Source organism: Acomys minous (genome assembly GCF_964271855.1).
Source record: "Acomys minous genome assembly, chromosome: 20".
In the NCBI taxonomy this organism is placed as follows: Eukaryota; Metazoa; Chordata; class Mammalia; order Rodentia; family Muridae; genus Acomys; species Acomys minous.
This window is the reverse complement of record NC_140502.1, coordinates 10,060,299-10,072,881: the sequence shown is the minus strand read 5'-3', so window position 1 is coordinate 10,072,881 and position 12,583 is coordinate 10,060,299. Positions and strand designations below refer to the sequence as shown.

General features: G+C 46.7%; 1 protein-coding gene across 3 annotated transcripts in view; it reads left to right on the top strand.

Annotated features, from left to right (window-relative positions):
• The first annotated feature begins 6,788 nt into the window (after nucleotides 1-6,788).
• Nucleotides 6,789-12,583, top strand: part of LOC311591271 (leukocyte immunoglobulin-like receptor subfamily A member 3) — an 89,676-nt gene continuing 83,881 nt past the window's right edge. The window contains exons 1-4 of one of the 3 annotated variants that reach the window (XM_084770723.1): nucleotides 6,808-6,921; nucleotides 7,125-7,160; nucleotides 9,372-9,656; nucleotides 10,805-11,089. In XM_084770723.1, the coding sequence (XP_084626849.1) occupies nucleotides 6,888-6,921; nucleotides 7,125-7,160; nucleotides 9,372-9,656; nucleotides 10,805-11,089 (640 nt within the window). In that variant the 5' untranslated portion in view covers nucleotides 6,808-6,887. Of the gene's footprint in view, nucleotides 6,922-7,124; nucleotides 7,161-9,371; nucleotides 9,657-10,804; nucleotides 11,090-12,583 lie in introns of all 3 variants that reach the window. The other 2 variants (XM_084770727.1, XM_084770724.1) reach the window with 2 other exon arrangements.

The window sequence follows — 12,583 nt, the reverse complement described above, 5'->3', positions numbered from 1 at the left end:
TGCTCTGCCACTGAGCCATGCTCCCAGCTGCTTACCGGTGGATTTTTAGGTAGGTGCTCTGTCTACTGTTGGAGCTATAACTGCAGCCCCTCACTTTTCGATTCTAGGCAGTCACTCCATCACCGAGCTATTTTTGGTTTTTCGAGACAGGGTTTCTCTGTGTAGCCTTGGCTGTCCTGGACTCACTTTGTAGACCAGGCTGGCCTCGAACTCACAGCGATCGGCCTGCCTGCGCCACCACGCCCAGCTCCTTTTCACTTTTTATATTGAAACACGAACCCATTGAACTGCCCAGGCTGATCTTGAACACACATGGCGGCCCAGGAAAGCCCAGAACTTGCAACTACAGCTGGTTAAAAACAATTTGTTGAAAGTGGGTGTGGCCTCCCCTTGGTGGGGAGGCCTGGGGACACTCAAAGAAAGAATAAGCAGGCTGCCAAGATGAGACTTGATAGCCTATGACCATATAGTGGGGGAGGAGGTCCCCCTCGGTCATAGACCTAGGGGAGGGGAATAGGGTGAAAGCAAGAGGGAGGGAGGAATGGGAGGATACAAGTGATGGGATAAACAATTGGGTTGTAATCAAAATAAATTAATACAGTTTAAAAAAAAAAAGAGAGAAAGTGGGTGTGGGGCACAAGCCTGTAATCCTAGTACTGGAAAAGCTAAGCTCCCCCACTTTCTTGTCATTCAACACCACCTCAGCAGGAGTGTCACCTCAGCCTGGCGTGTGGAGAGAAGAGTGACCCTCTAGTCCAAGGTTTTGAAACGTTAGTCCTTCTCTCTGCCCGGTTGTACGGCCGCGTTGAGACCCTAGGTGTCTTTCATTTCTCTACAAGGCGTCTACAAGGACAAACCCATCCTCTCCACGCAGCCAAGCGCTGCGGTCCTGCTGTGACTGTGTTTCTCAACCTTCCTGATGCTGTGACCCTTTAATGCAGTTCCGTGTGCTGTGGGGGAGCCCAGCCATAAAGCTATTGTCATTGTACTTCACAACTGTGGTTTTGCTGCTGTTATGGGTCATAACGTTAATAATATCTGATATGTATGTAGGCTATCTGATATCCTGAGGAAAGTTCATTTGACCTTTAAGGAGGAAATGCAACCTTTTGTTGCCTTTTGCCAAACACCTAAGACATATTTATTTATTTATTAACTAATTTATTTATTGACATATTTATTTCTAAAGAGGAAAACCTGCCTTTATTTCCAAACCGTATCCAAGAAGGCCGGAAAGACTTCAGTCTATCGTTTGTTTCCCAGGCCCACACGGGGACCTATGGATGCTTTGGTTCTGTTGACTACCCCCTCTACAAATGGTCAGGTTTCCAGCGGCTTTCTGAGGTGACTGTTACAGGCGAGAAAGCTGTGGTGCAGCCTTCCAACTGCAGGAACTCTACATGACCATTTGTTTGGCAATGCTGCCGTGTGTTGGGTGCAGGTGTTCTACTGGGGTGAGGCCAAAGGATTGGGGATGACCAGCAAAGAGGGACAGTTATTAGGGAGAGGAACCATGCCACACTACTGCAGAGCCACTTGGAGAAGGTTCGGCTGGCTGCTGTGCCGCAGGGAAGAAAAGAAAGGAGAGAGGAGAGGGAGGCAGGGCCAGGACCCTTTTGTTGTGGTTTTATAGGGGAAAGGCAGGATAAAGAGGTTTCAGATAGATCCATTCGGATGATTTTAGAATCTCCGTGGTGCGTGGGTCACCTTGGTTCTCTGTAGCCTGACCCTGAGGGTCACTAGGGCAGAGAAACAAACGCCAAGACCTGGAATGGAGTGCCAGGCTGGAACGGAGAGAAGGTGTGTGAGAGCGTGGGCTCTGGGTTTGGTGGGTTTGGTCTGAGTGGCTCAAGGGCGGCCTCATCTATGACTCAGCCTAGTCCTAGGATGGGAATTCTCCAGAGGGCCAGTTAGGCACCAAGACTCCAAGACTATCAGGAACATAGAAAACAAGAAAACAGCCAGCGGCTGAGACCACAGAGGTGACCTGCAGGGGGCTCCAGTGAGCATGACAGGGAGATGGGGAGTTCAACGTGCAGCTTGAGACCTTCAGAACTGGTTTCTTAGGTGAGGTGAGTTTTGAAGCTGTGACCGGGTGTGGGTGTGGGTGTGGGTGATGTGTGGGGGAGGTGGGGTGTGGGTGGTGTGTGGGGGAGGTGGGGGTGTGTGGGGAAGGTGGGGCATGGAGGATGAGAGTCTTCAGGATCCATAGCACAGAAACAGCAAAGAGAAGGCTTAGAGGAGTATTAGCAAGAGCTGAGCCACCGCATTGCTGGGCTGATGGGGGGCGGGGGGGGGGCGGGGGGCGGGGCGGGGCGGGGCGGGGGGGGCGGGGCGCGGACAGGAAGTGGGAGGGATTTGTGGAGTTTAACTGGGTCAGGAAGTTGCTGGTCATCAACTCAGCTGGCTATCAGGCAGGAGGGAGACTTGGGGGTGAAAGATAAGATTATTAGGAAGCTGTCAGGTGTCTGCCGTTGGACCGACATTAATGTCTGCAGCTGGGAACTTCCTCGCAGAGAGAGTCCTAGTTCTTAGGAACAGAAGTAGGTTCCTTTTGTCCCGATCAGCAGGGGCGGGGCACGTTTTTTCGTACAGAGGTTCTACGGCAATATCTGGGGACATGTTGGTTGTTATGACGACGGGGGTAGTGTAAGTGCTCACATGGCGGGTGAAGTCCCAGGACACTGCCCGCTTTGTAAAAGGCACAGGATAATGGGCTTGCTTGATATTTTTAATAGGCATCAGATGGGATTGTAAAGATGTTCTCAAAGAGCTTTTCTTGTGCACATCTTTATTACTGGGATGAGCATCCATGAGCATAACAGTGTAGGAGCTCGCTTCTCCCTGGAGTCCAAGAGAACCTTTACTGTGACTAATGTTCACCACTCACATGCTTTTCCTTATAACATCTGTAGGGACTCCGTGACACACAGGGTCCTGGGAGTGAGGACCAGGAGATCAGAAGACAAAGAGGATAGGAGATACAGAAGATAAGAAACTCTGGGATCAGGTCAGGCATAAGCTATGTCTTATGCCAATGAAGCTTATTAAGAAGCACAGCCTCTTTAAATTTCATTTACTTATGTATTTCTTAAACGTAGGAGTGCTCTGTCTGCATGTACACCTGCATGCCAGAAGAGGGCATCAGATCCCGTTATAGATGGTTGCAGGCACCATGTTGTTTCTGAGGAATCCTGGAAAGAGCAGCCAGTGCTCTTAACCACTGAGCAACCCCACCAGCCTGAAGTGCAGCATCTTATAAACTATTTGCAGGAGAGAAACAGGACAAAGGCAGCAGAAACTGTCATACAATAGAATGAAACCAGCAGGAGGGAGTCAACCAATGTTTTACAAGAGGAACATTACAGGCTGAGCACAAAGTGGTGCCGTGGCTGATAACTCCATGTCTCTTCAAGGGAAAAAGCCAAGTTCCCAGGAACCAAAACCTTAATTCTTATGGGTCATTGCTACTTGCATCTTATGCCTTTCATGTCGTGTCCTATTGGGGAGATTTGTCTAGACTATGCAATTTATCAATTTCCATTTTATGTATATATGTATGTGTGTGTGTGCATTTATACATATATGTATATGAACTTATCCATTCCCTCAGTCTCAACATAGAGATTTTAATGAATGCTTACTCTGCTGCGGAAGAAGAGAACAAACCAAACCAAAAATAGAATAGAGATTATGCTGTCACACGGTGGTCAGAGCAAGGCTATGAAGTGGAGAGGGATGGTGACACTTTATTGATGAAATGGGAAAGAAAATCCTCTACCAAGAGGGTAGTCACTGCGCTATGGAGTGTGTGAGGGAAAAAGGACACCATGAAGTGGGAACAGAGCATACAAAGGCCTGGAGGGTAGACATGCTGGCAGTATTCATTGAAAAACAAGGATTGCAGCATGTGGAACAGTGTGCATGTGGCGGATTGTAGGTGTCACAGCAGGGGTATAGCAGAACTCATTTCCAAAGGAGGTGAGAGAGTGCGGAGAGGCTAAGTGTAGCGAGAGGCTGCATTCCTTTGACTGACTGTGGCTTTCTCCTTTTCTAGGAATGTACAAAAAGCCACAGATTTTCACCTCTGCTCAACTGCTCTGTGACATCCTGTAAGAAGGTGACCCTGTAATGCAGAGATATGGTATGATGTGTCTCTTTTGACCCAGAAACGCAACATGAACTTTACCCAAGGCCTGAAATCTCAGTACAGGCTCAGACTCTTTTAATTAATTAATTAATTATTTATATGAGTGTTCAATTTACATGTATGACAGAAGAGGGCATCAAACCCCATTATAGATGGTTGTGAGCCACCATGTGGTTTCTGGGAATTGAACTCAGGACCTCTGGAAGTGCAGCCAGATACTCTTAACTGCTGAGTCATCTCTCTGGCCCCAGGCTCAGACTCTTTCAGGCTAACCTTACGGTGGGCTCCGAGTGGAAGGCCCACAGGAACACCTACAGATGCTACAGTTCGCTAAGGCCTCTGCCTTTCCTGTGGCCAGACCCTAGTGAGCCCCTGACATCCCAAGAAAAAGGTAGTGAGGAGGGAAGATGCTGGCTGGTGTTCTCTGTAGGATCTTAGATCCACCCACCCATCATCTTTTTTTCCATTGGTGTCCGTGGTGATGAAGGGGTGACCCAGATTCTTTGGGGGGTCAGAGAAAGAAGTACAAAAAGAAAATGGAGTGGGTATCAAGAGAGATCCATCCTTCATGGTGGGAAGAGCTTACTGTGGCTTGTTCATAAGCCAAGATATAACCGTCAAGCCCCACTCTAGTGGCCTATCTGCTAGCCTGGACCTAATATCTTAAAAGTTCTACAACCTCCCAAACAAGAACCAAGTTGGGAACCAAGTGTTGAAATGAGCGTACGGAGGACATTTCACATTCAGACCACAACTGTCTTAGCGCCTGTTACTGTCAACTGGACACAGCCTGGAGTTATCGGAGAAACAAGGTCTAACTGAAGGATTGCCCGGATCAGGTCGGCCTGTAGGCATGTCTGTAAGGGACTGTCTTGACTGTTATTGATGTGGAAGGATTCAGCCCCACTATGGGCGGCACCCTTCCCTGGACAGGGGCCCTGGGATGTATAACAAATCCGAGTAAGCTTGATCTCACAAGCCAGCAAGCACCATTCCTGGCTTCCTTTAGTGAGGGACTACAACGTGGAAGTGTAAGCCAAGTAACCTTTTATTCTCCAACTTTCCTTAGGTCATGGTGTTTCATTGCAGCAATAGAAACCCTAGCTAAGACACAGGCTAGCTCCTTTCTGGGAATTCTCATTCAGGGCGAATGCATTTAATGCCACGGAACTGTACCCCTATGAGTGGCTAAGGTGACGTTTCGGTGTTATGTTTGCCTTGCCATAAGCTACACAAAAGAAGACGTGTTCGTATACATCTCACATGAAGACCACTTGCTGCTCTTTTTGAAAACCGGGGTTAGGTTTCTTTTTTTTTAAAGATGCTTCATAGATTTTTAATATAAAAACAGTTCTGTTCCATAACAAATAATCGATACAACTTTTGTAGGCTTTTTTTCTTTTATTTTTAAATTTTATTTTATTAATTTATTCATATTACATCTCAATGGTTATCCCTTCCCTTGTATCCTCCCATTCCTCCCTCCCTCCCATTTTCCCCTTACTCCCCTCCTCTATGACTGTGACTGAGGGGGAACCTCCTCCCCCTGTATATGCTCATAGGGTATCAAGTCTCTTCTTGGTAACCTGCTATCCTTCCTCTGAGTGCCACCAGGTCTCCCCCTCCAGGTGACATGGTCAAATATGGGGCACCAGAGTTCATGTGAAAGTCAGACCCCACTCTGCACTCAACTATGGAGAATGTCCTGTCCATTGGCTAGATCTGGGTAGGGGTTTGAAGTTTACGGCCTTTATTGTCCTTAGCTGGTGCCATAGTTTGAGTGGGACCGCTGGGCCCAAATCTGCCTATCATAATGTTCTTCTTGTAGGTTTCTAGGACCCTCTGGATCCTTCTACTTTGCTATTCTCCCATGCTTCTCTCATCTAGAGTCCCAATAGGATGTCCTCCCCTCTATCCCAGTTTCCTGGTTAGTGAAGACTTTTGTGGGACATGCCCCTTGGGCTAATATGCAGATATAAGTGAGTATATACCATTTGAGTCTTTCTGCTTCTGGGTTAGCTCACTCATTATGATCATTTCTAGTTCCACTGGGTTAGGTTTTAACCCAGTTGTAACTGCCTGTAGCTCTACCTCCAGGGAACCAGACACCTTCTGGTCTCTGCTCAGCATACACACAAAATCAAAAGAATACTGAAGAGCTCTCTTAGGTAAATGTAAGTAACCAATATACTATTGTCAGCTGTATGGACTTGGCTGTGTAGTTAGGGGTCGCAGGAATGTCCCTTGCACAGCATCTATGTATTACATAAGTACTGGTCCTCGGCACCTTCTCTGGTCCTCGCTTCTCCTTCTCCTCCACTTTCTCAGGTTTGGTGTCTTCCTGTGCTCTACCGGGAACAGTCCAACTGCACGATGGATTCCACACTTACATTCCATGCCTCCCAGCTGCATCTCAATACAGCACCTCCCACGAGCTTCCTACACCAAATATGCAGAGGCCAAGGGACAGCATCACACATCTCACAGGTCTGGGGCTAAAAGTCAGAAGAGGAAGTGTAGAGAGGAACTAGAAACCGGAGAGGAGAACTGAGAGGGCAGAGGCAGTTCTTGTGCAATGAGAAGCTCCAATCTTTCTGCTTTGCACTGGACCTCACCATCTTGGTAGGGGTACTGGGCTCCAGTCTGCTCTGTCCCATGGGTGTGTCCTCCTGCGCAGAATGTGTTGCCCGTTCTCAGTGCTGTGTGTGCGCGCGGAGATCTGGCACGAGGAACTGCCATGGCCCTCACGGTTACTCTGCTGTTTGGAGCTGGTAAGTGCTGCAGGGACCATCATTATTACCCAGAAGGCAATGACTGTAAAGACCCCGGTTCAGAATCTGGTGGCTACGTAGGTCATTATTCCTGGCACCTGCCTTTCTGTCTGAGCCTAATCTCTTACCCTGAGCTTTGTAGTTGGGAATAGGTGTATTATGTACGGGATGGACATCTCTCACGAGGTCCTCTTCTATTTCAGTGTTTTTCCAGGAGCAGAGGATCTGGGCACACTGCGGTGAGTCTCCGCCATTTTAGCCCCGGGAGCTCTGAGTTTGGCTGGGATTGGCATGCTGCTGGGGGTGGGAGTATGATGCTCTTGTGCTGATCCTGAAATGAGAGCACACCCACTTCCCATTTGTTCCTTGCAATGGCAGCCATCATTAAGCTAGTGATTATCCACAGCGTGTGAATGCTGACAAGACCCCTGGGTCAGAAGGACATGGCAACCGTCAACACAGAGGATGGGACACACACACACACACACACACACACACACACACACACACGTACATTTCCTCCTGACAACAAGGACAAGGCTTTGGATTTGCTTTCTCTATTCCCATCCGCTTTCACCTGGGCTGAGTCTAGCTCTCTTACTGAGTTCTGCTCCTTGGCCATATATCACCCATGAGGCAGAACTGAGGTAAACGCAGGCTCAAGTTTTAGCTCATCCAACCTTATTCTGTAAACCTTGTTTTGCCTCTGGACCCAGTTTCTTCTCCTTGAACGGCAAAGTAGTAAGGTGTTGGTCAGTGGAGTCAGAACACATGTAAGGGGGAAAAAAAAAGTCCTTCCCTGTTCTGGACACTTTCATACAGAGCTTATGATTGATTGATAACATTAGTGTTAATTCTATTTTTAATCTTTAAGGCACCTCCATACTGATTTATATATTTCAGGCATAAGTTTGCATTGCCCTAAGAAGTAAATAAAAGGTTTCCTCAGGCCATCATCACCAATACTACTTTGTCTTTTTTTTTTCTGATGACAGAATTTGCATTCCCTGGTGGCTACCTCCCTCCTACAGTGCATGTGGCCTGTGCCTAAACTCCTGTGATGCCAGTAGGCAGAACAGAGCCCAGCTGGTAGACTGTAGATATTTACTCCCAACTGTATGGCCAGGCACATGCTTTATCTCAATATGCTGGCTCCTACTCTGCTCAAGCGTGTAATCAGGAAGGTCTGAGGAACTTGGTGCTGCCGCTTCTTTTCTAGAGCATTTAAGCTTCCAGATTTTTTCTAGGTGGACCAGCCCATATTTTCTTTTTCTCTTTTGGTTTCTTGAGACAGGGTTTGTCTGTGTAGCCTCGGCTGTCTTGGACTCATGCTGTAGACCAGGCTGGCCTCAAACTCACAGAGATCTGTCTGCCTCTGTCTCCCAAGTGCTGTGATTAAAATTATGCACCACCATTGCTTGGGTGCTTGGAAAATCTTTTTTTTTTTCAACCCTTTCCTCTGAGGTAATGTGCCAGGGACCAAACGGCCTGTGGCCGACCCCCACCCATTCAGCATCTGCAGCAAACATCCTGCTTGGCCACTCATTAGGCATGCAAGGCATCCGGCTTAGCCCTGAGAAGAGAGCGATCCGATCCTGAGAACCACAGAGACAACCTGCTTTGCCCCACCTAGGAAAACCCCTCTCCCTGCAGATGTTCCCGGGGCTCAACCCCAGAAGATTTTGTACTTTTCCATTACTCTCCTCGCTTACCCCCGCCCTCCCTAAAGCAGGTTTTAAAAAGCCTGCCCTCACCTTCAATAAACGGCTCTTGACAAGCTACTGTTTCCTTGAGCTCTGCGTCTCTCTCGCCCATTGCTTTATCCACAGGTTGCGACCCCCCTCAGCCCCCCAATAACTGACCAGCCGGACTGGTTATGTGGATACTTTTAGTGGAGTAATGTCTATCTTTGATCTTAAGGTGTATTTCTTGTGTGAAGCCAAAGGATAGATTCTCTTTTTTTGCATCCATTCTGTTAGCCTGTGTCTTTTTACTGGGGAATTGAGTCCATTCATATTGAGATTTAAAACCATAATGACCAATGGTTTTAAAAAGTCATATATATATATGTATATATATATACATACATAAATGAATCTATGACATTATATATCATGCTGATTGCAATTTTTCCTTCCTCTTCTCCTTTAAGTCTCTCCCATCACCTCTTCTCTTCCTCCTACCCCCATTCACCCTTCCTTTGCTTCCTTTGCCGGGTGGTGTCACATATTCCTGGTATAGTGAGGTGCAATTTATGACCTCAACATCTGGGTGAAGGACTAGCATCCCTACTCAAAGCCACCTGTCCTGATGAAGCACGGCCAATCTGGAGGTCACAGTTCAGATCCCCGGGGGTCCATATCACCACACGATCAGGTACTCCATAGATCCTTAGGAACAAGGCTTTCATGACATCATCAAACTCAAGCTCTTTTTCTGTGTCTCTCCAGGTCCATCGCCCCAGCCTTCTATATGGGCAGTTCCAGGAGATGTGATTTTCAAGGGCAGTTCTGTGACCATCTTCTGCAGGACACCTCCAGGAGTGACCAAAGTGTGTCTAAAACATTCTGTATCTGATAGAGAGTGGCATCACTGCACCCAATGGGGATCCCAGGAGGTTTTTGAGTTCAGTATGTGTAATATGATACACACCAAAGAAGGGGTTTACTACTGTGTGTACTACAAGAAAGACCAATGGTTGGGAGATAGTGACAAACTGGAGCTGGTGTTGACAGGTGAGCAACTGCCCCAATACACTGTTCTTCACACTTAATCTCACTGAACCATGTAGGTCCCATCATGTTCCCTGCACCCATATATTGGTCCCTTTCCTCCCCCTCTTGTTCCTTCCACTCACTTCCGCTCCTCTCCTCTTTTGTCCTCTCCATTTTTCTCATTCTCCTCCATCGCTTTTTATCTCTTCCTTTCCTATCTTCTATCTTCTGTCTTATTTCCCCCCCTCTCCTGAGATGGGATTTTCATTGTCATCCACTCCTTCACTTACTTCCTAATTAGTCCATATTTGCTGCCATCTTTGGGCTGTGGATTCTCCTTCACAGGCTGGTAATGTGCACATGATATCTGGCTAAGAAGGATATTGAAACAAATGGCACAGAGGATGTGGTATTCAGACAGACAGACACACAGACAGACAGACAGACAGACAGACAGACAGACACACACACCCCTTTCTTCCTTAGGATAATTTGGAATTAATTTTGAATTTGCTTTCCTTTTCTCTCTATCTCTTTTCACCTGGACTATGTCTGGCTCTCTCCCTGAAGCCTGCTCTTGGGAGGATATCATCATCCTTGGGACAGAGTTGACATCAACGCTGTCTAATGAGGGTGCATTACAGACAGGATCCAGCTAATTTCAGAGTCTCCCAGACATTGTGTGACACAGGAGGTGTACATAATGCTTGGGTTTTATATGGAAGCAAGAGTTTATATGGAAGCAACACCATGTTGAGTGTCCCTTGGAAGTGGCAAGGTTTTGTGATAAGAAAGGCAACACAGAGGGTTCATTCCTAGGCAGGCAGGAGACAAGAGAGACGCTACTAGATAGCACTAAGGCAGGAGAGCTGTTCTTACATTGTTTGGTAACAGTGAAGATTATTTAGGCCACCTCAAATGTGTCAGAAGTCCTGGAAACTGTGAGTTGAGACTTCCCTTTGGAGGTGTGCTGGTTAGTTTTCTTCAACATGACATAATTGGGAGTCATCTGGGAAGAAGGAATGTCATGAGAGGAATTGACCCCATCATATTAGCCTGTGGGCATCTCTGTGATGCACTTTCTTGATTCCTTCTTGATGTGTGAGCTCCTTGGGAAGCAGGCTCTCCTGACATTAGATGGTTAGATCTCTTTTTCTGTGTCTCTCCAGGTCCATTGCCCCAGTCTTCAATATGGGCAGTTCCAGGAACTGTGGTTTCCAAGGGCAGTGATGTGACCATCTTCTGCAGGACCCCTCCAGGAGTGACCAGAGTGTGCCTAACCCATCATGTATTGGATAGAGATTGGAGTGATTGTACCTCACAGGGATCCCAGGAGGTTTTTGAGTTCATGATTCTGAACATGATACACACCAATGCGGGGATTTACTACTGTCAATACTACAAGGGAGGTGGATGGTCAGAAATTAGTAACAAACTGGAGCTGATGGTGACAGGTGAACAAACACTTAAGAATACTGTTCTTTAGCCTCAGTCACTGTTGCCTACCTCACTGTACTACCTATGTTCCCTCACAGGCCCTGCCTTTATATCTGCTCCCATATGCAGGTGTTCTGGGTTACTTGGGACTCTTGATTGAAGAAAAGAGAACCACTCCAAGATGAATTTATGTATCTCAGAGGCAGGGGGTCAGCCTCTGAAGTACTGACAGCCTCCCAGAGATTTTAAAAATTGTTACACAAAATCTCCCTTTAGCATGACAGTTTCTACATACCAAGACTTCTTATCTGATCTAGGGGTTGTCTTGAAAGACCCATCACCCAGCAGTTCTCAGCCTTAAGAGACTTCCTGGTTTGCAAGGCCTGTCTCCGGACTCTGTTATGCAAAGGCTCTGAGAATTCTTCAAGAGAACAAGTTCATAAAATCTCAGATAAGAATCACTAACAAAGGCTACTTCAAAGTTTAGGAACCATCACTCCATACAATGGTTTACTAAATTTCTACTCCACACGGACATTGGCCTGTCCTCTTTCCTTTTGTTTTCTCTCCTTTTCTCTGCTTTCCTCTCCTCTCATTTCATCCTTTCCTCTTCAATTTTCATTTTTCTTTACTTTTTTTTTGAGACAGGGTCTCAATATCTCAGTCTGGCCTTAGACTTGATGTGTATCTAATCATAATCTTGAACTTTTGATTCCTCTACTCTCTTATGACTAGCCTTATAGACTAGACAACCACAGCATTCATGTGGTGATGGTAACAGAACCCAGGGCGTTGTGTATACTAGGCAGGAACCTATCAACTAAGTCTGATTCCCTGAGGATGAGGTTTGTCATCCTCCCACTGCACTGACTGTGGCCTAGCCTCTGTTCAGAATATGGACTATTGCTCCTAAGGAATGGGGTTCATGGGAAATTACAGCACCTTCCTACAGTACCTATATAGAGCCTCCCTATGGTCCTTGTTCATATAAAAAATGGAAACATGTTTTGTGATTTCTGTAGAATAGCAATGGATGAATTTCCTTTTGTTTTCATGTGTTCTTTCCTCTGCTCAGTCTGTGAATTGTAGGCTTAATTATAATGATAAATAACAGGATCGTTTTGTGATTATTCTTAGACAGGATGTCCCATGTAAATGCGGCTGGCCTCAAAATATTTATATAGACCAGGCTGGTTTTAAACTCACAGTGATATATCTGTCTTGCTTCCTGACTGCTAGGATCAACGGCATGTGCTGCCATGACAGCTATTAACAGGGTCTTTAATTCCAGGTGTTTATGAGGAAAAGCCATCCCTTACTATTGATTCTGGCCACTGGGGTCTCTCAGAAAGAAATGTGACTCTCCTCTGTCACTCACAGCGAGTCTTTGACACCTTCATCCTCTGCAGAGATGGAAATGCTTCCTTTCCTCAGAACTGCTCCTATCAGGACCACAAGACATTCATCATCTCCCCTTTGAGCCCAGGGCACAGGAGGACCTACAGATGCCT